The sequence below is a fragment of the Medicago sativa genome, chromosome 7 (genome assembly GCF_051527215.1).
Source record: "Medicago sativa cultivar Bolivia chromosome 7, Bolivia_mono, whole genome shotgun sequence".
Classification (NCBI taxonomy): Eukaryota; Viridiplantae; Streptophyta; class Magnoliopsida; order Fabales; family Fabaceae; genus Medicago; species Medicago sativa.
Window position 1 is genome coordinate 82870686 of NC_140755.1, and position 25814 is coordinate 82896499.

The 25814-nt window shown below is 30.7% G+C and overlaps 1 protein-coding gene across 1 annotated transcript; it reads left to right on the plus strand.

The window, feature by feature from the left end:
• Window positions 1-16866: 16866 nt before the first annotated feature.
• NAC047 (NAC domain containing protein 47) lies at window positions 16867-18796 on the plus strand. The gene is made up of 3 exons (XM_085727204.1): window positions 16867-17144; window positions 17299-17606; window positions 17789-18796. Exons 1-3 carry the CDS (start codon window positions 16982-16984, stop codon window positions 18338-18340), a joined length of 1023 nt encoding a protein of 340 aa, XP_085583330.1. The 5' UTR covers window positions 16867-16981; the 3' UTR covers window positions 18341-18796.
• Window positions 18797-25814: the final 7018 nt, after the last annotated feature.

Here is a 25814-nt window from a genome sequence, read left to right on the forward strand (position 1 = left end):
ATATTCATTAGATTTGAGTCTATAATATCCTATGAGAAAATATTCTTTTATGGTAATAACACTTATGTGAATTAGTTTTAAAGTGTTATGATTGTGAAAATTCTTAGACTCAGACTTATATTCTTGCATCAAATATTCTATATTAATATATATTTTGAGATTTGTTGATACCCTCAAAATTATTTGTCTTGTCAAGAATAACTTGACTATTATACTATATATATTCTTGATTTGTGGGTTTCAAAATTTTGTCAAATCTTGAAAAGATCATATATCAATTAAATTGAGAATAATTTATTTCAAATCATGTATTCTCAATATTTGAGCTTAAACTGTTTTGAAAATTCTCTCTTATATTTACTATTGTGAATTTATAGAAGGCTCAATTTTGTTAATTTTAATGCCAAGTATAATTAATTTATATTTTACGATTTTAAATATTCTTGGCATTATAAATATTCTAATGTAAGATATTCTTGAATTCATATTGTCTTAGCATAAAGATACAAAGTTCACTAATTGATCATTCTTTTGGCAACATATTTAAACTAAGACACTTGTCTTTGATTTTTGTCACAAATTGTTTTGAAGGGTCCTCATAATATTTTGTTTTCAAAATGAGTATAGTGAGTTGTATATATATGTCATTTATATTAATTGAATATAATATTGACATATTTCTCTTTAATATACATTATGCTTTCTGCTATACTCTCTAATCTAGACCCGTAATTTATTACTCTAAATTTTGTGATAAATACTATTAGTGTGTCTTGTCGCAATTAAATATTTGGATCACAATTATGTTGAACTATGAATGAGGCGTGGTTGCATTTTTTTTATGCTAAAATTCTAATGATGAATTAAAATTTGTAAGCCTCTTTGTTGTTTATCTGTTAACTATTATCAGAACAACTTATTAAGAATTGAGGCAATTTTGAAAATATTTATCATCCTTACATCTGAATTCTTATATAAATCATATTCATTTATAATTAGAGTCTCACATATGTTTATTTACAATTGCTTATTCTCCATTGATGAATATTTTGAGATGACTATATTATAAGATATTCTCGTTAAGTCATCAACAGTCATTGGCTCTAAGTATAAGGATGAATGTCACACTCTTCGAGGTATGTTGTGATTTAATTATTTTATCCTCTTGTGACTTATTGCTTATTATTGCATATATGAAGAAATTTAATCTTTCTTCTCTTTTGTTGAGCAATTATGATATTCTATATAGAAGTGAAATCCTTTTTCAGAATATTCTAAACAGAACTCTGTTGTTATATACTATTTTCTTACTATAATGCTCCATTTTGTATTTATGTTCTTTCTAATTTATAGTGGGAGTATTGAAAATTTTATTCTAAGAGTTCTATTCTGGATAAATTAGAAAACCATTTGACACACTTCTATTCCAAATAATAACTTTTGTTATTATACTACTTCATATAAAAGAAATTCTAAAGTCATATTTATGATGTGCTAATTTAAAATATTGTTAAGCACATTTTTTCTATCATTTGAATATGACCGAAGTTGAGTAAATTTAAGTATAATTGTTTATGCATGATATTATTGTATCATATTCTCTTAAGCATAAACATTATTTATTTGTATAATTGTAATCTCACCCATCGTGGGTACAATTATGCGAATTTTGTTAAATAGATTAGCATTATATTGGTAACAGTCATACCCTATCGGTGTGTTGTTATTAATATAATTGTTATTATTCAATGTACCTAAAATGTTTATACTTATGTCAATTATAATACTCTATCAATGTTTAAATTTTGAGACATAAGAATTGTACATTGTGATGATATAGTTCTTACTTATTATTATCCTTAAGGTTCTTGAATGAGATTACAATAAGTAAGTTACCCTATTAAAGACATGTAGAAAATTGTATAAATTTTTGCAATCCAATATTATTACATTTTGAATTAAATTTCTACCTAAATGTGATTTTTTTTTTATATATATAAATATTTTGGATTGCTACTATCCCTTTGTTATGTGAGTGACGGACATACCCTATCGGTGTGGCGTTACTTAACATATCATTTTGTGATAGAGAAATAGTTGAATATTTTATTTAAAATATCTTTGAGACCTTTTAATTCAACTATCATTGTCTATTCTCTATCAAGTGGGATAATCATTGCTATGTATTGTGTAACGTGATGGACATACCCTATCGGTATGACATTACTTAACATAATCATCCTTTTGTGGGTAAGATAGTTTAACTATCATTCTCCACCAAGTGGAGAAAATATCATTCTTCAACAAGTGAGAAAAATTCTACATGTCAACTAACTATATCTCATAAACAAATATATTTATTTGTTTTTCATATTTTAGATATGAAATTTTTGTTGAGACTTATATTGAGGATATTAGTTATGCTATTGCTATTCTTTAATACTTATGGAAGCTTATGACTATTTTCTCTTATATCCTCAATAATAATAAAATATAAGTTTTGTGTATTTCCGCTGCTTGTAACCTAATTGTTTCTCAAATTTGTGTAAGTATAAATTGTAGCATTTGAGTTTTGAGTGAGTTATTAAAATTGTGAACAGAGTCTTATATCCTATTTTTAGAGACTCATCTCACTCATATGATGATAAATTTTTTATATAATCATCATACTCTGTCATATAACGGTTACTATGTTTATAAAATTCTGTGGAATTTTAATTGTGAAAAGGAGATCTTATGTTATAAAATTCTTAAATGAAAATTTACGTTCTCCTTAATTCTAAATGCAGAATATGTGGTTAACTACGAAACCCAATTCTTGATAATATCTGCCATTGATAAAATATGTATTTATGGGGGTTTCATATTATTCTTGAGTTACCACTTGTGTTAATAATTCTGCTATGCTCATGTGCAAAATATGTGGTTGAGTTCATAAAACTCTATTGGCTAAAATTATATAACCACTTATGTTGATAATCTTGCACTAGTAATTGAGTATCCCACTGTTGAATATTACATTATTATAATATTTTGTATCAGTGATCACTAATGAGAATCCCACTTACTCTTGTTTATATATATATGTGGGATCAGTGGGAGTGTGTACACAATATTATATATTATGAGCTCAAATGAGAAATCTCACTCTTGTTTATATATATATATATATGTGAGATCAAGAGAAATGTGTACACAATATTATTGTTGTTATCGCCATATACTCTTGTGCACACTATAAAATATGGCATAGCTTAAGAGACTTTAAACTTTAGTCTCATTCTATTATATTGAGATATATGTTAAAATTCTATCGATCTCAATGAGCATCATAATTGGATGCTTAAGTCAATTTTGTTGGAATATGCACAATAACCTCGTAGCATGCAAATATATATTGTGCTTCTGTTTTACCAACATTCCACATTTTATGAGGTCATAAATAGTAAGTACAATGTATAATATCAATACTCCTATCGAGTATGATATTGTGTTCTTGTGGTACTTATAATTTGAGATAATCATAAATGTTCTTTTGTTATTGACATTCTAGTGGCCACATTAATCCACATATTTTTCTTTAAACTACGTGTCTATGTTAATCCAATTTGGGGATTATTGAATTTCCTATTTTGCTTTTATGGATTTTCATAGTCACATTTTTTTTGTAAAACTTGGATTAATTGAATGTCGTAGAACATTTATTGATTTTGACTATATGTAATTACACTCTTAATAGGCTATCCCTATAAGTAATTACTATTCGTGTACCTAGGTGGATATAGGACTTCTGTAATATTGAAAACTCATTGGCAGAACCACTAACCACAGACTTATATATATGAGTATTGTAACTCATAATGATTTGATCAAGTCTATGTTATTTTGGGTTAGTGGGAGTTTGTTATAGCATTTTTTAAAATGCTTGGGCTATTCTTTAGTGACATATTCTTTTTAATTCAAACGTGTCACTATAGATTCATCATTTGTTAGAAAAGTGAGTCTTTGATCTGTATGATTTGTTTTCCCTATCGGATTCAATTTCTGCAGCATTAAAGCTTACTTCTCTTTTGAATGATTAGTGCTTTGACCATACATGTAATTTTAAATTTTTAAATTCTTTATGACAAGTGAATTTTTTTATTTTTTCAGTAATTGAGTATTGTCATCCAAGTGGGAGATTGTTGGATTAATTATTTAATTAATCAATTATGGATTGACAATAATCAATTATTATAAGTTGATGTCATAATATAAATTATGGTCTATTGTGTTAAGCACTAATTATATGATGAATTTGAGTGATTGGGCTTTTGTTACTAAATGGACCGTGATGGGTTGGACCATTTAGATAAGCCCAATGAGAGGTCCCTGCCCTCAGCCGTTTAGCTATTTAAACGTCATCCCATTAGACGGTTAATTATTCTGAAGATTGGTGAGAAAACCTAGAGCTAGACGGAATGAGGGTAGTTACCCCTCTCATAGTTGTCGGCGTTGTCTACGGTTATCCTTCATCAACCTAATTCAAAGGTACACAATCTCTTGTTCTTTTTTTTTGTTATTGATGATATGCTATAATTTGTATCAGTAATTCATGGCTAAACCCTAAAATTTTCATCATTCCATTATCTGCACCAGCAAGCACTCCTTTTTAATAGCTATGATTCAACAATATGTAAGTAGTAGCCTAAAATAAGTAGTAGTTTGGTAAGCTACATAAAATATTCGAGTCTCCGTAATCTCTTCCTTATTGGAATTCATTAAGAAAGCTATATGCAAGTTCATATATGATTCTTAGACATAAGCAACATCCAATAGTTTTGAATCCAATTGCAACTAAATGTCCAAAATACATCAAGATTTACTCATCCGCCCATCATAATTAAAAAGGGTATCAATCTCTTAACACCTAACTTTTCAATCATGATAATTATAAAAAATCACCCATGAATTCCAAGGACATGCTCCACCATATCAGCACGCCATGCAAAGCTTCGTCTTGTTCGATCTCAACTTCGTCTAGTTCTACTATATCCACAAAGATACTAAGAAACAAACCTCATATAGTTAACATACAACCCTATGTATAACTAAATAAATAAAATGTAGCAACTGATGCACCGCCAACACAAAAAACATATGATAATCCCTAACATGTGACACACAACATTTTCCTTTCAATTATAATTCCTCTAAGTACATTCATTACATATCACTCTTCTCCAATTTGTTGCTACTCATAAGGATCAAACTCTTACACCAAATCCATTACAATATAAGAAAATTTGTTTGTCATAGGGACCAACTTGATTTTTGTCAATTTCATGGTTATTTTGCACATAAGTGTGAAATTTAAAGGGGGTATTTGCTCATATGTGATAAAAAAAATCTAGATTTTTTTAAAAAAAATGGAATAAAAAAAACAATTACCCCCTATGACTTAATATGACATGTCAGACCACGTGGCAGTGTCATATAGACATTCGACAGTCACATCATGTTAGTTGACGAAAAAAATTAACAGATGGGACAAATTGACTAACATTTAACAATTTCAAAGAGATTTTTATTTTTCTCAAATTTCAGAAGATAGTTGTAAGATTTTACAATTTTGGAGTATTTGCCTATTTACTCTGAAATAAATAGAAAAGTATGGCCTAGTCTAATTCTGACATTAACTATATTATATACCCCACAATTTTTTTAAATGAGAGAATTTATTAAAAAAAACATAAAATAAATTAACTCTTTGATTTATAGTAAAAAAAGAACCCTAATATTCTGGTCTTATCATAATAACAAATTTCTCTCTTTTCCCTATCTTTCTTGTGAGCTGTCATCCAACCCTAGTTTCTTCTCCTTCATTCATCAAAGATGGGTGATTTATGGTCAATTTTTTTACCCAAAATCATCCATCTAACTCGTTTTTCTCTTTCTCTTTTATTGAAATAAGTGATTTTCACATCTATTTCATTTTTTATTTTGTGATCTCGTCGTCTTAGTGCGACGTTGGTTTGTTCGTTGTCTTTGTGCGACTTTGTTTGTCTTTCTTTTTTCGTTCAGGTATTTGTTCGATTCAGATTGTCAGATCAGCTTTGATCCAGTACAGATCCAACCAATGACTTTGGTATCGTCCACGTTGCAGATTCGGAGACATAGGTATTCCGGAGACTTGAATATAGTCATATGTGTAGACTTTTGTACTTTTTCGCTTTATGCTATTAACATGGATGATGTGATTTTGTTCGTAGATTCATCTTTTTTGTTTTTAGCGAATTTGCATTGTATCGATGTACTCTATCAATATGAATATCATTTATTTTTGTCAAAAAAAAAATCTGATCTTATCATTTTTTTTTGTTACACTATTCTGGTTTTATCTAAAGAGTACAGTTATGATTCAAATTTGAATTTTCCCTTACTATTAATATTAACTAAATCTAAAAAATAATCAAGCTCAAATACCCGATTTAGGAATACTCCATAAACATGGAAGGTTCGTTATTTTTTTGTGGCCAAATACCTCCCTGGGTCCTTTAAGTTTCACGTTTGTAACAGATAGGTCCTTTAAGTTTCAAAGGTTACAGATAGGTCCTTTAAGTTTCTAAGGTTTCAGATAGGTCCTTAACGGATGTTGATAGAAAGGACCTATCTGAAACAAACTCGAAACTTAAAGGACCTATCTGAAACCTTAAAAACTTAAAGGACCTATCTGTAACCTTTGAAACTTAAAGGACATATCTGTTACAAACGTGAAACTTAAAGGACCCAGGGAGGTATTTGGCCTTTTTTTTTTAAAAAACTTGCCACGTTATTGTTCTTTAATTTTTCATCACATCATAGCTGACATCATACCCAATAACGAGGCAATTGATGTCCATTAAATCATAAGTTTAATAAAGAGAAATGACGTAAATACTACTACTTTCTCTTTCATAATTTTATTGTGTTTTTACTGTCTCTTTATTTTATTTTTATCCCAAAAAATAAAAGTAAAGAAAAAAATTATTTTAAAAGTTATCACACAAGTGTTATCGGTATTCTTTGATAAAACACAAAATAGTATGTAGGGAACCTTCTTTGATGGGTGTCTTAATCGAATAAAAGCATCTTTGAAGCATAATTATTGAAGTCAAAGACTTGTAGATAATCATAACCATTTTTTTGTCTATTATAAAGTGGCTCACTCCAGCTTTTGGTATTCGTGGACATGGTAACTTCTTTTTGTAGTATAAGCTATAGTAACTTCTCTAATCTCTTGAATGCCTCCAAAGAAAAACTCCTATAAAATTATCACGTTTCACATGGTTTAGGTCTTTTGTGGTGTTTGTAATTCGGTTTGCATCGGTTTGAATAATAAAAAGTCATCTAACATAAACATTTTTTTTTGGTTACAATCTAACATAAACATTAAAATAAGACAAGCTTTCTATATAAAAAAAATAAAAATGAAATAACACTAGTTTACTGTGAAGCATGTCTCCTAAAATCATCTTGAACGTACTCTTGTAGATAACATACATCTGGTTCATGAACAATCTGGGGCTGGTTGATTGGAATCATGTTCTAAGAGAAGCAAATCAAGTGGCATACCTATTTGCGAAACATGGGTTATCTTTGAATGTTGATTTAAAGATTTTTAATTTTGTTCCTAGTTTTATTTCTTTGCCTTTGTTGACAATGGATTTTTAAATACTACTCTTACTGGATTTGTTTTCTCTAGTCATATGTTGAACATAAATAAAGAATTTTCAATTTTCAATTTTTTTAGACTGACCGATCATTCTAGAAAAGATTCTTCTATTACTCAGATAGATCGGAAAGCTAATCTTTGTAATTGATTTAACTGTAATAAATAAGGTGTTCCAGGCTTTCTGGGAACCTTCTTCTTGTGGTGGCATTTTTAGGATTTTAGAACCTTAACTCTGAAAGTGAGAAAAACACACGAAGACATGTTGAATTAATGGTGGCATTTAGAATACACAAATGCAACTTTTTGTGTATCATACCCAAAATTCAATATAAGCCATTGATTTATAATTTTAGATTTCAATGGTAATGATTTAGAAGAGTAATTTGTTTGGAGAAGTAGGTGATTCTTTTGTACTAAAAACGTGTGGGACCCACCGGTCTACCGACATCACCCTCTCCTCTCTCCCTCCTTCTTTGTCATCTTCCTCCTTCAAATACACTTATCTCTAGAAAATTATCCATTCTTCTCTACTGGTATTTTCCTTTTATATTATCCATTTCCTGCATTTCTATCCAATGAGTTGCTTCTTGCAAAACCAACGACAATAATAATAGAGAAAGAGAACATTGTGGTGTAAGTTAATAACATCTCTAGTATTATTTGTTAATTTAGGTATTGGGTTGAAAAGTTATAATTAGAGAAATAAAAAATCAAAAAGTAAATAGAAAGACTCAAGCTTTTTCGTGGGGTACATTAAGAGTAAGATGAAATTGCCAAAAAAATCGAAAAAAATCAGTTGCAATTACTTTTTCCATGAGACAAGATTTTCATTCCATGGATAGATCTTGAGTGAAATGATTTGCCAGTAAAATTGAAGGAAAAAAAGTGTGTTATGTTAACCCAAAAACATATTTAATTTATGATTTTGTTTATGTTAGTTATCAAGCATGATAAGTATTTCAGACCAAAAACAAATTAGCTTAAAAAGCACTCTCTGGTAACAACAGGAACCACCGAACCATGATCTGTCCTCAAAGATAAGAAGCACTGAAATGGTAGGTCCATAGGCTATTGTCACGTACGGTTTTTGTTAGGCAAGACAATCTTCTACTTCTCACTAGAGTTATTCTTCTAAAATACTATCATTGAAGTTTTAGATTATAAATCAATGGCTAGAATTGTATTTGGGTATGGTACACAAAAAGTTTATTTGTGTATTCTAAATGTCACCTGAATTAATTGGTCCAACTTACCTCCATTTATCATTCTTCCATTTACTCCTTTTCAATACATAGATAAGTGACATGTGGCAAAAAGAAATTGAAGGGTTGAGATTTTAAGAGTTAAAAATGTTTCCTGATACAAGACTGTTCCTTTTTCTTCCTCTAATCATCCTCATTGTTTCCTCTTCCATCGCCCGCGCCACCGTTCTTCGTCCTTATCATACTCTAAATCATAATTCACAAATCAAGGACAATATATTCTCTACCAAATGATTCATCTGAAACACATTAAAAATTCACTACTTAATCTACCCACAAAAACATTTAGGTAGAGAATATATTGGTATAATCATAAAATTGAAGCTAATTAAACCGTGATTCTTAAATCTAGTGAATTATTCTACAAAATGTTTTTCCAGAGTCCAACTTCATAAAATTGAAGCTTCAAATAAATCAGCTTTAAGCAATACACCCTCCGGTCATTGATATAAGCAAAAGTTAACATTTTAGATTCATTTGTATGTAGTCTATAATAAAGATTATATTCATCATTAATTGAATGAATGCAAAAGGTAAATTTTTGCTTATATTAGTGACCGGAGGGTGTATAGTCATTTGGGTAGATTAAATTCACCCAAACATGTATTTTCATGCTTAATTTTGGGCCAGATTTCAAAGGATTGTGTTGGTTTTTTCAAAGCAGACACAAAGCAATTATATTGGTTCCTCCTACAATACACTAGTAGTTCAGTCCCCTTGCACTTCAAAGGATTTTCACTATAATCATAATTGATTAAAAATGCTCAAGGACAGAACTAAGTGACTTCCAAATGCTCAAGCACATAAGCAATGCTCAATCACAACTGAAAAAGACTTCTAATGCTCAAACGCAAAAGCAAGAGACTTGTAATGAGTTTACAAATAAACAAGATTTAATCAGAGGTGTAAACAATATAAACCAGAACAAACTCTAAGACTTAAAATTTATAAGATACAAACATCGATAAGAAATACTTAAGTGTTCTATACACTTTTTGATTTGACAGAGTAAGCACAGAGTTAAAATAGTAGAGTCTTGTTGTTGTTCTTCAAGTCTTCAGCTCCTTATATTGACAAGGATATGAAAAACGTTGGAGAAGAGTACCAGCGCATTTAGAGTCGTTGAGAAGCTTCAAATCAAGAAAATTGTGTCATTTCCTGATATGGATAGTGTCGTTGATTAGCTATTCGAAATTTCTTTGCTGAAATTGGAACTATCAGTTCATTCTCTTTATCCTTGAAGTTCTACACGCGGTCAGAAAAACAAATTGTACTATCAGACTTTGACAGAGACAGCTACGAAAAAGGAAATATCTGACGTGGAGTCTGAGTCCCTCAAGATCTTCTGCACTTCAGAGTTTGGAGTTCTTCAGAGTCTGATGTCGATCTTCAACTTCTTAGTAGCATCTTTTCTTCTGATCCAAGGTGTTGATTTCTGGTTGACCTTTCTCAGATCTTATACCATAGTCTTTGAGCTTCTGATGCTCTTATACATGTTCGGACCTTGTTAAATTTTAATCTGTGGTCCTGCACACTTGAACATATATTAACATATTCAATTGTTATTTAATGCTTTGTTATCATCAAAACTTTAGAGGAATTGTACAAACCAATTTTGTTCCAACAAATTGTTCGTTGTTTTTCTTTTTCATTGAGAATGTGATTGCATTTGAAGATGATTTAATGACTGCTATCCCGGCTATTGAGTTTGCTTTTGATAAAGGTTGGTATCATCTTTGGTTGGGATGTTATTCCTCGCTTGTGGTGAAAACTTTTAAGAATTTTTCAGTCTATTTCCTCAAGAATAAAAAATAATATCTTTTAGGGGACGAATAGAATTTGTTACCTCTCATGTAGTACAAAAGCTGCGCTGATAAGTTTGTGATGTTTGGTTTTCATCTAGAACTCTTCGACTTAGACTTATTTGACAGAAATGTTGTTGTAATCGGCATAATCTTCACTTCTTTAGGTTTGTTTGAATTTTTTCCATGAGTTATTTGTTTATGTTTCACGATGTTTGTTTTTCTTGTTCTTAATTTTTTTTTTTAATAAATTTTCTTAGTTAGGCCTAGGATTGTTCGATTTTTTGGTGCCAATATAGTTGAAATGTAATAATATTGTTTGATGTTTGATATTTTTTTGATAATACCTGTTCTGAACTAGTCAAGGGTCCAAGATCGATGTTCGAAGAGGCTCAAATACATCTTTGACCCAACAACCCACACTGAGTGATGCTCTCATCAGGAATCCACAGGCACAACGATCCAACGGTCAAAAGCTTTGGATTCTATCAAACTTGTAATGCTTCCTACCATGAATATCATAAAACGTTCGAAGTTACAAACTCGCCGTCCATAACACCCCTTTCATCGACTATCTTCGATAGTTATATAGACGACTCTATAAGAGTTCTTAGGCCACAACTTGAGGTGCACATTATCTATTATTTCAATATCCTCCAAGTCGCATCTCGATGATTGCTGCTCCATAAAGATTAAATATCATCACTACTCGTGGTCAATGCTTAATACACATTTTATATATGTATAGCTAGAGGATATTAGTAAAAGTTCTTCTCATCCTTATCGGTTTCATATGTCTCTTTTCACCTTATTTCAACGCTGGACCTAAATAGGAATGATTAAAGGATGCCATACGATATGTGAGGAAATAAGTTGCCAAAAATAGAATGTGCAACATATATAACATTATGATTCAATGTTTCAAGATATTATCCAAAATTAATAAAATTCAGTGTTTCAAGACCTTTCTCTTTTCAATAGTTGCACTCATTTTTTAATCAAGTGTTAAATTAACCCTAGGGTACATCCGTACATTTACATTCAAATTAATTTGAAGCCCTAAATTATAATTAAACGCCTGTAATTATATATGATTGTCAACAAATCAAAACTCAATTGTTGGCTACTAAATTAGAAACCCCAATAAGTAACTCAATTAATCATGGATAGATACATTACATCCAGATGGCTCCAATCTGCATATTACTTCTTTTGGCTTTGCTTTCTATCACAAAAGAAAAAGCCAGGTGCATTAGGTACATGCCAATTTCAGAAAAAAGAGATAAAAGTTTGACTTTTCCAATTAGGAGCATTATCACACTCTAGCTCCATACGACCAGGACCACATCACAATGGGAAGAAATTTGCCATTTGGAATATTATGGGAGTGACACATAGTTGAAAACATGGCCTGATTTAATTACTCTATTAAATTGTGGTTAAGGATTAAAGGTAAGTGTATACCGTTGTTGATTTTGGTTAAATGATTCATGGAAGAGATTAGATGAAGTGGCGTGACACCATTCTTGGATGATTACATTTTATAAAGTTGTTTGGATTTGCTTGTTCGGGTTGGTTTTGTGTATAACTTATCTTAAGCTAATTGATTCGGAAACTGACCCACAAGACCACCTGTGATTAACTGATTATGATGTAATTAACTTCTAGTTTAACAATATCATAACACTTAAGAAGTTATTTTTTAAAACAAATTTTCTAATGTGTGTAACATCACCATTAATAGTCATTACTTTTTCGTTATAAATTATTCACTTCCAATATGTTGGGAAGAAAATTTAGAGAAACTTCTAAGATTACTCAAGTTAGTAGAAATCGACACATGTTTATTGCGAATTTTGGTAAATAAAATTATCTTATAAAATTAATTTGGTATAAATTATAATCCTTTAGTTCCCTCGAAAAAAAAATCCTTTTGTTAGACTTTTTTTGGGTAACAAACTCTTTTTTTTTTTAAGAATGTGCATTTTGAATTAACGAGAGAATTAAAATCATTTGGATTTAACGCGATATTTCAAGATCAATAAAGGTGTAAAGAGATGTCATTAATTAAAGAAAGAGTAAACCATGTATGTCTTTGTAAGTCATTCTCAAATTAGCCCCTGACTCTAATAGTCTTTGTCTTTGTCAAAAATTTCTCAATTAAGTCCCTCATCATGTGACAAAAACATAGAGACAAAGATCTAATTGATAAACTTTTGATAATATTTTAAAATAGTTAATGTCCTTGTCAAAAGTTTCTCAATTAAATGTCTCGTCATGTGACAAAACATGGAGAGAGAGAGAGAGAGAGAGAGAGAGAGAGAGAGAGAGAGAGAGAGAGAGAGAGAGAGAGAGAGAGAGAGAGAGAGAGAGAGAGAGAGAGAGAGAGAGAGAGAGAGAGAGAGAGAGAGCTAATTGAGAAACTTTTGACAAAGACAGAAACTATTTTTAAATATTAATATAGGCAGGGACAAATTTGAGAGTAGCTTACAAAGACAAAGACTAAATTAGTGGTTTACTCTTAAAGAAAATTACTCTAGACTACACACAGGGTGGATTATTTTGAATCACGTTTAATTTATTTATTTTTCGGTAAGTGAATCACATTTAACAAGTGAAACCTACATTACCCCTCAATGAATTGGGGTAATTTACGCAAACTCATAAACCTCCTTGTTCCACTTCAATGAATCACTTTTGAGGACTCTCGATTTTTTATGATAAATTACATCCTTAGAAAAAATCATATAAAACCTTATGGCCCATAAAAAAAAAAAAAAATTGCTTTGTAATTAAGACTGCTCTTGAGTTTCCACACACAAACTTTCCACAAAAAGAGGATGCTCTCAGTTGGTCGAATGAAACTTCACCTTTGTAGACATGATTAACACCACCCATGCAAGCCATACTTTTGAGGATATGGCTGCCAATTATTTTATTTTACAATGAGAAAAGAGGACAATAATAATGTACTCAAAAAGTTTGGATTATTACATTACTTTCCTTAGTTTCGTTATTGCCATCTGGACCACTCAGTTCTGTCCATCATTCTTTTTTTTTTTGTTACATTTGTGTCCATCATTTGAGTTATTTGTAGTTTCCGTTTGATAATAAACCAATAAGCGCAGTCAAGAAAAATATACTCCAAACTTGATTATTCAATGTACCTGGAAAGTGAAGTTTTGCTTATAATAGTGACCGGAGGGAATATATTTTATGAATCTCATGAATCTTTTAGGACAATTATTCAATGTATTCTACTTTTATTAATTTTTCGTTATTATAGTCGTAATTTTTTTAACAGATATTGCTAATTTAAGTCCTACATATATAATTATGTACTTTGAACCGATAATTTATCATTAAAAAAAAAAACTCACGCGTAACTTTTTTTGTTATAATCCTTCTGTTGTCAAGAAAATGAGGCCTGGTAGCCATTATGAGAAACAAGAATCGAAAGTCATATACATCGGTTGTTAGATGAAGTGAAGCTACATTTCTTTTGGTGGATGAAGATTATTAATATTAATATTTGTTTGAAATTTTTATGCGGTGGTCGAGCCCGTTTGTTTGTCTGGACATTGACTGATTTGTTATATTTTCGTTTTATTTGTGACTTGATCGTTTGTATACTTTTGAGGTCCTTATTGACACACCTTGTGTTATTAAGGATACTTCGTTGTTTGTAATATATCTCATTTTGACTTTTTAAAAAAGTTTAAAATGTTGTACCAAAAAAAAAAATTAAAATGGTAGTCATTAGATTATATCCACGACTCTAGTCATTCTGTATGTTTAAGATATAATTGGATGAAATAAGTTGAAAATTGAAATAAAGGGAACAAATTAGGTGCCTAGGGTTAAAATTTTTGCAGAATGTCTTGAGATTTATTAAGGTATTTTTATGATTGATGAGAGTAAATATAAATTTGAAGAGCAAATGAAAAAGAACATATTTGAGATTTCTATAAATTTGAATAACTTATAACTTATTGTAAAAATCATTAAGAAAAGTGATTTGAATCAGTCCTAATCATAGTCCACCTAGTATAATAAGACACGGGTGCTCTAGTCAAAGTGTCAAAGCCACACGCTCGATTATCCCATGTCATACCTTAATCCACGACCATGATGACAATGGCCACCAACATTAAAATTAAAATATATACATGTTCTGTTAAGAATGAGATATGGCATATGCTTATGTTTTTCTACAATCTTTCAACAAAAATTGCACTACTATTCCTATGACTACAGCTGGACCAATAACAACACAAAGACTAGCTTTGAAATTCCCAAATTACCCTCAATGATACCGTCCATCATTCAACTTGTGGCTTCACAAGACATGTGTCGACATTTAATCTTATCATCCTAAGAACGATGATGTCACAGCCGCCATTACTCAACGATAATAGAGACTCTGACCATGATTTACCATAAACGACAAAAGTGGAAGTTGCTGGGGACAAAAATTACATCAATCACACGGTAAAAAAGGTAGCATTGCTGGTGTAAAATTAGTGGAGTGTTATTTAAACGATCATTTAGTAGACAATTTATGGTATAACCATAATTTACAAAGAAAAAGTAGATATTTGTACGAAAATCAAAGCAATAGAGAGATAAAATAAAAAATAATGTGAGTATGAGAGAGAAAGTTGTCACAAAAGTTGTCATAAAATGGATGTTGAAATATCATATCTCTAAATTATATCCATGGATAGTTAGTCAAAGTATATCTGTCGATACGGGTGCGGCACGATGTGATACGTGTAAGTGGATACGTGAATTTTTTAAAAATTTAGAATACAAATACATTGACAAAATTATTATATTAAAACTAATATGTGTGTAAAGTACTTCTTTCAAATTCAAAAAAAATGTGTGTAAAGTACTTGAAGAAAATAAGCATTAATTACTCTTTATTATTATAAAAGTCATAATTTTTTTTAAAATAATACATGTGATCAAAATAAAAAAATGTAAAATTTTCTTATAAACCACAGTATAGTTTCATATGTAAGGATATCGAGAGAAATGTCATTGAACACAACACAAATTATATTTTCATATGGTGGTTCATCGAGAAACAATTTTAATGATGCATATCTAAATTTTTACAACACTGTCTCACTTTTTTACCCTTCATCTTTTCTATGATATGTATCTGTCAAATATCTTATAAGTATATTTGTGTATATGTGTAGTATCCTATATGCATCTGATAAAATATTTTTTAAAAATTAAAATAATTTATTTTGATACTTCGAGGGTACGTATCTGCGAGTATCCGTGAAGTATCGGTGTCCGATACGGATACGTCTCCGTTTTAAAGTTTCCGGACTTCATAGATGTATACTGCTCAAGTGTCTTTTCCTAACAAAAACTTGAGCGGATAAAGTCTTGTTTTCAAATTTAACTTTCAAAACAAAAACTCAAACTCACACACCTACTCCTAAATTTTCACTTAGTTTATTTATTCAATCTATTCATATATGAACCATTTAAACACTCAATTAAAGAGATCGCAATTGTAAATCGTCAAACCTCATCCCAATTTACTTAAGTGCTTGTTTGCTTCCACATTAAAACAACTCCAAACGTACCTTTTTTTAAGGAATTTGGATTTTTAGCTTTAGAAAATCACGATATATTTGTGTTGGAATGTGAGAAAAAGGTGTGGAACATGTTTCCAAACACATGCTAAAAAAACTTAATCCTAAACCTAATCTCAATTAGATAAGAAAATTGGATAATTACCGTGCCCTGCTGGCATCATTAAACAATAGTCAAATTGAAAAATATTGTGAAGCTTAAAGTATGAAACGTAAGTTAAGTCTAATTATATAATTTTTGCAAAACTAATCTAAATATCTATTTCTCACCATGGATTGGGTTTGTCATTCATCATCCGTTTTCACATTGCTTCTATCTCCTATCTTCTTTAAAATGGACCCCACTTTTGGACAAAATCATGGTTCTTGGAACTGATCTAAATTTTTTGTCATTCATACCCCCTAGCCCCCTTGGCCTAATCTCTTCCCACATGACGACAAAAATTCCACAACCATAAAATCCCTTCCTTTCTCCCAATCCCAAAAATTTCAATCCTCTCTCATTCTTTTCATTTTGTGTATGCTTCACACCAAGTTTGGTTTTTGTCTCTCTCTTAAAACACACACACACATTCACCAAACACCTCAACATTTTTCTAATACCACATGGGAACCCCACAGACCAATTTGCCACCAGGTTTTAGGTTCCACCCTACTGATGCAGAACTCATTCTTCACTACCTTAGGAAAAAAATTGCCTCCATTCCCTTGCCTGTTTCCATCATTGCTGAAGTTGATATTTATAAGTTGGATCCATGGGATTTACCAGGTTTGTATTCTATAAATTTAAATTTAAAGGTACATATATTTGATCCAAAATATATGTATGTACTTTTTTATATTACTTTTTTTAAAAAAATTTAATAATGTGTGATGTGGAAGGTTAATTTACTTTTAGTTTGTTGTGGTTTCTTTATTTTCAGCTAAAGCTTCATTTGGCGAGAAAGAATGGTACTTTTTTAGTCCTAGAGATAGAAAGTACCCAAATGGTGCAAGGCCAAACAGGGCAGCTGCTTCAGGGTATTGGAAAGCCACTGGCACTGATAAGACCATAGTGGCATCATTGCCATGTGGAGGAGGAAGATCACAAGAGAACATTATTGGTGTCAAAAAGGCTCTTGTTTTTTACAAAGGAAAACCTCCAAAGGGTATTAAGACTAATTGGATCATGCATGAATATCGTCTTGTTGACAACAATAAACCTATTAAGCTCAAAGATTCTTCCATGAGGGTGAGTTTAGATTGCGGTCGCGTCGCAATTAAATGTGACTAATGCAATATCAACCATAGTCTTGCCACAATCGAACAAAGACATCAAAAAGATAAACTTTGATGTAGTTGTTCGACTGTGGTCACGTATTTTTTTAGATGTATCTTAGACTAATGTTATTCTTGGAATTATTGTTTGTGCAGTTGGATGATTGGGTGCTATGCCGAATTTACAAGAAATCAAAATGTGCACTAACTTCAACAGAATCATCAGAAACTATGGTTGGTGAAGTGGAACATGCAGAAGAGACACAATTCCAAGAAACCCTTTTTCCAATCACCAAAAACACAACACCACCTCTTCAAAACACACTCATGTCTCAAAAATCAGTGTCCTTTTCAAACCTATTAGATGCTATGGACTACTCCATGTTGAGCAGCTTCTTATCTGAAAATTCCAACAACCCATCAGGAATTGGAACAAGTTCAGGTTTCAACACTGAAAATTTTAATCAACAACAATCTTCCCAAATCAACACTAGCAACAATTACATGTCTCAAAAGAATCCTCAATCCAACACTTTAAAGCACCAGCTTTCAAACATAGATGAGGAAATGTTATACCCATCAAAGAAATACTTGAGTTCCTCTTGCAATTTCCCTAACATCAATTCACAGTATGAAAACTACCTTATGAAGCAATCTTTGATGAATCAACAATTGCTTTTAGGTCCTCATCATCAATATCAAGGCTAATCCAAAATACCACAAAAATTAAGTGGTACCAAAAAAAAAAAGATTATGAAATAGAAATAGTTAAGTAAGATTTCTAGAAGTTGGACCCACCAAATTACACCAATGTCATCATTAAGTAAGGATTGCTAATTTAATAGTAGCACAAAATATAGTGTGTTCTATTTTGTCCATTTTAATTTTTTCTAGGAATTGAAGGAAGGGGTTAGGACCTACTATTTGGTATGGAGTCAAAAGATTCCTTAGTTGAAGACTGAATAAATTGTGAAAAGAAAATATCAAAGTTTTATGACCTATCAGAAATAGTAGTGTACAAAATGTTAATTTGTTTGTGTGTTGTTGGGGTTGGCAAGTTAGCTTTATGATATATACTCTGTAGATAAGTATTGTACTGATTGTGATGATATTTTTCATTCTTTTCATGGAAAAGGAAGCTACAAAATTTTCTTTGGATTGAAACTATTCGCCACTTCAGTATGCTTAACAGTGCATCTTTATCTTTATTGTTTTTTGATGTGATCCAACTAAGAATTCACTGTATAAGAATCTCTGACTTAGCGTAAATTTCTTAAATGATATATAAAATGAAGGAAAATTTAAGATGATAAGATTAAGATTTAATTGTGGATCCGCCACAAGAATAAAATGTTCTTGATAAGCATCTAGAATTGTTTCATCTAAAAACCTAGAGTAGCATAACTAACTCTCACATCAACCAAAGATCAAAAATCAAAACCTCATGTGTTAACCAAATGAAAAATAATTCTAACAAAATTGTTATTTATTCATACAATAATAAGCAAAAAAAGGATCAATAAGGAATTAGATAAACAATGAGCAATATGCAACTCCAAAATAAAACAATCTAAATTTTAAACTAAACATTAATACAAACAAACAAAGGAATACTAAAAGGAAATTTGACTTCAACTTTAGTGTGGATACATCATGTTGTCCCTGTTATTTTTGGCCGTTGTTGTTATTCACATGCTTTGAACCATTACATACAATATTGAAGCAATGTAAATGGAACCTATAAACAAATTTACCAATTGAATATTCAATTATAAATTTATGCCAGCTTCGTACAATTTTTTCACTATTTTATCTTATCTTCTTAATGCCAAGTCCAACTTATTTGTGTTACATTTACACTAGAGTGTATAATAGCCAAGTCGAACTTCGCTACATGTCACATAAGCTCGTATGAATGCATACACGCCGAACAAAAATGCCAACTTGACACAGAAAATAAGATTAATTCAGTTGTATGGATATATAACTAACAAGATTTCATCATTTTTATTTTTATATTAATATTGATATTTTAGCAAATAATATAATGGTATATCTAAATAGTGCGATGTGATTTTATGCACTACGTACAAGTTAAACTTTAACTGAAAAGGAAAAAAATTAGAAATTGAAAAGCTAAAATCACACTCTTAGTAAATAGGAAAATAGCTTATTTCTTTAAGAGAATGCTAGATATTCAAGAGCATAAACTCATCGATGGTACAATGAGAATACTTTTAGTTCGTATGAGATAAGATTCAAGATCATAAACTCAGAAGTTGCAACGGGGTTTCTTCTAATAATGAGATTACTTTTATAAGCTTGTGTGATTTATGCCTAGAAATAGTGGACACGTATACTATTGAGATTATAATATTTAATTACGAGCACGTACGATGAGAAAATTGTTTAATTTAATTTAACTAGGACTAGGATAACATCATCCACTCGATTTTGTATTTTGGCATCATTATAATGTTCCATGAGGTTAATCCTTATCTCTATAACTGCTTCTCACGTGCTCTTGATTAATTATTCTTAGTTGTTAGGGTGGATTTTGACTCTTTTTTATTAACAACATTGATCGAATAAGGACTAAGAACACAATGTGATTGCTACTAGCTAGCATGTGGTCACCAAACTCCAATTATTTTAATCCGATTCATCTCTTCAAGACTTCAACGCCCTTGACGCATTCAATTTTCGTTGATAAAGTAGCCTTCTAAATCCAAAAATATACTACAATTATTCTTATTGCAATTGCAAGGAAGAAATTAATAAACAAAAGGCGAAAAGTTAGCACATGATACTTAAAAAACAAAAAGTAGTTGCGAACGTAATTAACAACGTGTTTAACTCAGCAATCATGTGTGTATGAGAAGACTAGTAGATAAGGTGGTTGAAGACTTGAAGTGTCCTATGTATGGAGTGGCAGCTTCATGTGGAGGGATAGTTTATAAATTATATATATTATATAAGTTGGTGAGCAAGTATGAGACATTTGTTATGTACATAACTAATTCTTTTAGTTTCTATGTTCTTGTTGTGAGTTAGGGGAATGATGGTGTATGTAATTGGAGATTTTGATTATACTTGGGAGTATTTTTATAGTTAATTTTGGGTTTGGGAGGTGTGGCGATCTGATATATATATATATATATATATATATATATATATATATATATATATATATATATATATATATGGGATTTGCTAGAACACACCCACTAGTTTTTATGTGGGAGTGTTTTAGCAAGCTACACCTTAAGGTGTATTTAACTACTTTTTAGTTATAACTTGCTAAAACACACCTTCTAAAAAATAAGTGGGTGTATCCTAGCAAATGCCTATAGGAGTTGCTAACATACACCCACTTATTTTTTAGAAGGTGTGTTTTAGCAACATTCACCTTAAGGTGTATTTAACAACTTTTTAGTTATATCTTTGCTAAAACACACCTTAATAAAAACTAGTGGGTGTATCCTAGCAAACCCCTATATATATATATATATATATATATGTTACATGCGGAAGCAAAAGTGTGTCTTACAACGGACAACAAGAGCCCCTTATAAAGGGAAAAAAGGTTCACTATTTGAACCGGTAAAAGGCAACCTAAACAAACGGCGGCCGATTACAGACGACAAAACAACATTATTGCAGAAGCCGGGTGCTCATTGGGCCCCATCGTCACTTTCACAATAAACACAAAAATACAAACAACTTTAACAAAGTTGACAAAAGAAAAAGCAAAAGCTAAAGCTAAAGCTGATTACGACTAAAGCTAAAGCTGAAAAGGACCATTTGTCCACCAAAAGATTCTTCAGAATTATTGCCAGTTTGCAAAATAATTTTTATGGATTTTGCGTTCCTTTCTTGGCTATAATTTCAATCATTGAATCCCAAATATCTTCCACCGTTGGATCGGGTTGAGATTCACCCGCAAGAATTTCTTCATCTTCGTCTTGCTCTTTAGAACCTTTTGAAGATACAGACATACTATCTTCTGGGAAAGAACAGAAAAACTGATCTTTCATAAAATCAAGAACTCTGACCTTAATTTGATCATTAGACTCTTGAGGGTATTTCCTCTGAAAATAAGTCTTAACATCATTCATAGAAAAACTTTGAGTGTTTGTAGTTTTTACACTCTTAGCTTTCTCTGAAGCAATGGAAGTTGAAATTTTTTCAGATATAATTTTTATATCTTCTGTACTCATATTAGTCCAGAATTTGTAAAAGAAATTTCTTTGTAAAATAGGAACATTAAACCTATCTTTAGATATGGTAATATTCCATCTCCAAATCCAAGGAATTTGAAATTTACAAAAGAAAAGGCAAGGACATTGTCCTGTAATAAGCTTACTAGATGCAACCTTTTCAATTAAAGGGCTAGTATTACACCAAGAAGTATACAAATTTTGTATTTCAGAAGGTAGAATTTCTAAAGATGGACCAAATTTTTGCCACCACGAGAAAAACCAATTTGGAATAGATTTTTCTACTATGTCAGGATTAACTGAAAAGAACCAAGAATGTGTTCTTAGGATTTTGATAATAAAATGCTTGGGTAAAGGCATTAACATAATCCCAATAATTAAAATTGATAGGATTATTTTGGCTGTCTATAATAGCTTTTTCATGGTTTGGGCTGATACCCCAATCTTTAGGTAACAAAATTTTGTTAATATGACATTTTGAAAAGCTTATAAAGTCTTTAGTATTACCATTATGATGATTATGAGTAATGGTAACTGATCCGATCAAAACCATTTCAAGATGTGGTCTGGATTTTCCAGCCATACCAGGGTATCCTCTGGTGTCTAAGTATCTATCTTTAACAGACCAACCATCACTATTATTTAGTGAAAGATCTTCATCATCAATATACATGATATTTTCCACAATGGGGTTTTCAAAATACTCTTGGGAAAATTCTTCCTGAGTTGCATGTTTGTAAGATATTATCTTACCTTTAGCAGAAGAAGAAGAAGATGCTTCTTCTTTATCTTTTTTCACATTCGAAAAATTAGGTCTTCCTCTGTTGTATTGAACAACTGACCAATCCCCAATTATAGGGACATTGCTTGCTGCTTGAGCTTGGGGCAACATATTATTGCTCCCTTGGTAACCACGACCATATTGGCCACGGCCTCCTCTTCCCCTATAAGGGGTCGTCATAGCCCTGCAGAAATTCGCGAGTTAAGAAATCAGCAAGAGAGTTATTTTCTCCTTTAATATATTGAATATCAAAATCAAAGGCAGATAATTGAGCTTGCCAGTTAGCAAAGATTTGTTTTGCTACAAGATTCTTAACATCCTTTTCTATAATAGATTTAGCAGAACTACAATCAATTCTAAGCAAAAATCTTTGATTAAGTAAATCACTCTGAAATTTAGAGATACATTTAATTATAGAAAGCATTTCTTTCTTAACCGTAGAATACTTAATTTGAGTAGGATTCCACTTTCCTGAAGTAAATCTAACTAGTACTTCTTTATTTGAAGTAGGGTTAACTTGTTTAAGAATCCCTCCATAACCCAAATTGGAAGCATCAGTTTCGACAATTTTAAAATAATTAGGATTAGCTAGAGAAAGACAAGGCAAACATTTAACTTTGCTCTTAATCCTTTGAACAACTTGAGTATGTTCATCTGTCCAGGGTTTAGGTTTAGATTTTAACCTATTATACAGAATAGCTGTATCTTTAGATAAGTATTCATAGTAGTCTGCAACATAATTAAGACTACCTAAAAATCTTTGTAATTGAGTTTTATCCAGAATAATATCTGGAAATTTAGAAGCAAATTCAATACTTCTATCAATAGGAATAATGGTTCCTTTATCAATGGTAAAACCCATAAATCTAATTTTAGTCTGGAATAATTTCATTTTGGGCGCAGAAACAACAAGCCCACTGCGTTTAACAACATCTTTAAAAAAATTTAAATGTTTAACATGTTGTTCTATAGTTTTAGAAAAAACTAAAACATCATCAATGTAAACAATAACAAAATCTGAGTATTTCTCAAAAATATCATTCATAATGTTTTGGAATTCTGATGGCGCATTTTTCAAGCCGAAAGCCATCACCAGCCATTCAAACTGTCCAAACGGAACAGTAAAAGTTGTTTTATATCTATCAGATTCCTTAATTTGGATCTGCCAATAACCAGATTTCATATCAAATTTAGAAAAGATAGTAGCATTAGCTAATCTATCTAATAAATCCTTTTTGTTTGGAATAGGATACCTAATCCATTTTAAAACCTTATTAAGAGGTTTATAATTAATAACCAATCTAGGAACACCACGTTCTTTTTCTGCTGCGTTATTAACATAAAAAGCAGTACAGCTCCAAGGAGATTTAGATTTTCTAATTAATCTCTTGTCAAGAAGAGATTGAATCTCTTTTCTACACAAATCTTGATAATCATCATTCATTTGTGCAGGTCTGGCTTTAGTAGGAATTTGACTTTCATTAAAGTCATCAACATAAGGTAAAGAAACAGTATGTTTCTTTCTATCCCAAAAAGCATTAGGAAGATCATTACATACTTCATTTTTAAATTGAAGTTCTAAAGACTTAATCTGTCTTTGTATCTCAACTTTCTTAAGTTGATTATCAATATTGAGAAGATTAATTTCTTCTTTTAGAAAACAAATTTGTTTTTCCTTTTTATTAAGGATATCCTTAACTTCATTAATTATCCTAGTATGAGGATCAGTGATAAATTCAAAAGTAATTTCCAGATTATTGATATTGGTAGTAATACCTTTTTGATCAATATTAATGATAGGCATAATGTTATGCAAAAAGGGAGTTCCTAATATTATCCTATGAGTAAGGTTTTTAACCAAAATAAAATTAGTAGGTAAACAAATATTTTGATTACAAATATAAGTATTAGAAAGTTTGTAATTAACTTGAAGTTTATCTCCTCCAGCTTGGGTAAGAGATTGAGTGGTTTTTGAAAAATATTTTGTAGGAATAATTCCTTCCTGTATGCAGTTAAGATCTGCACCACTATCGACAAGGGCTATTTCATTTTTAAGAACATACTCTTTGTTAATAACAAGGGTTATTTTAACAAACCATTTTTGTGAAGTAACCTTTTGAATGGTTGTAAGAAAAGAGTTGTCAGAAGTAGAAGGTTTAGAATCTTCTATCTTATTAATAATTTCTTCAATTTTCGGCATTTCTAATTTAGAAATTCTTTGAGATAATATATTATTATCTCTTTTTATCTGAGCTATTTCGCTCTTTAAGAGATTAATTTCTCTTTTGAGATCGTTAGTAGAAACAGGAGTTTCTTTAACATTGGTTTCACTAAACCTGGCTAAAACCTCACTAATTCTGTAAGGAGTCTCAATAATTTGAGGACCTTTATCCTTATTAGTACCATCTTTAATAAGGAATTCTAACATCTTTCTTTTCAGATTAGTGTCTGAAATATTATCAATAGCTTTTAAAGCTTCATCATGTTTTGCAGTAAGAACATTGAGACCATTCATCTCTACTATTTGTTTCCAATAGTCTTTCTCATTACCACACTGACAATCTTTGTTGTCATCTGAAGAATTAGAATCGTCATTGGACGTAGATTCTTCAATTAACTCGATATCCTCATCGTTATTTTCTGATTCATTGTCAGAATATTTGAATAGAACTTTTTCAAGTTGAACGCGAAGATTATCATCTTCTATATCATTAAGCTGCCTCTTAGTCCAGCATTGGTTGGCATAATGGCCAGTTTTACCACATTTATGGCAACTGATATTTTTAGAAAACTTATCAGCTTTCCTTTTGTTTTTAGAACTTGGAAAATTTTCCCTAGACTTTCTTTTAGAGAAATTTTCTCTATGTTTCTTCTTATTAGAAGATTTATGATGCTTTTTTCTCTTAATATGAGTAGTATCATTAGAAGAACTAATTTTCTTCTTATTCTGCTTATCGATAGAGGGTTTTCCTAAGTCGAAAGCAAATTGCTCACAAAATTCACCTAATTGGTGTTTTTCAGTTAATTTTTGCTTTTTCAGCCGATTTCTTAGTTTTATGTCATTACATAAAGCTAAGCCTTCTTGAATACAGGTATTCGTTATTTGACCATACGTCAGATCAGGGTAATTAATATTTACACCATCATTTTTATTTCTCAAAGTTTGCCTAATTCTTTCGGC

Excerpts from the sequence above, each read along its gene's own strand:
- NAC047 (XM_085727204.1), top strand. The coding sequence starts at position 16,982 with ATGGGAACCCCACAGACCAATTTGCCACCAGGTTTTAGGTTCCACCCT. Across the intron at positions 17,145-17,298 it reads GGATCCATGGGATTTACCAG|CTAAAGCTTCATTTGGCGAG; the intron begins GTTTGTATTCTA and ends CTTTATTTTCAG. Across the intron at positions 17,607-17,788 it reads TCAAAGATTCTTCCATGAGG|TTGGATGATTGGGTGCTATG; the intron begins GTGAGTTTAGAT and ends TTGTTTGTGCAG.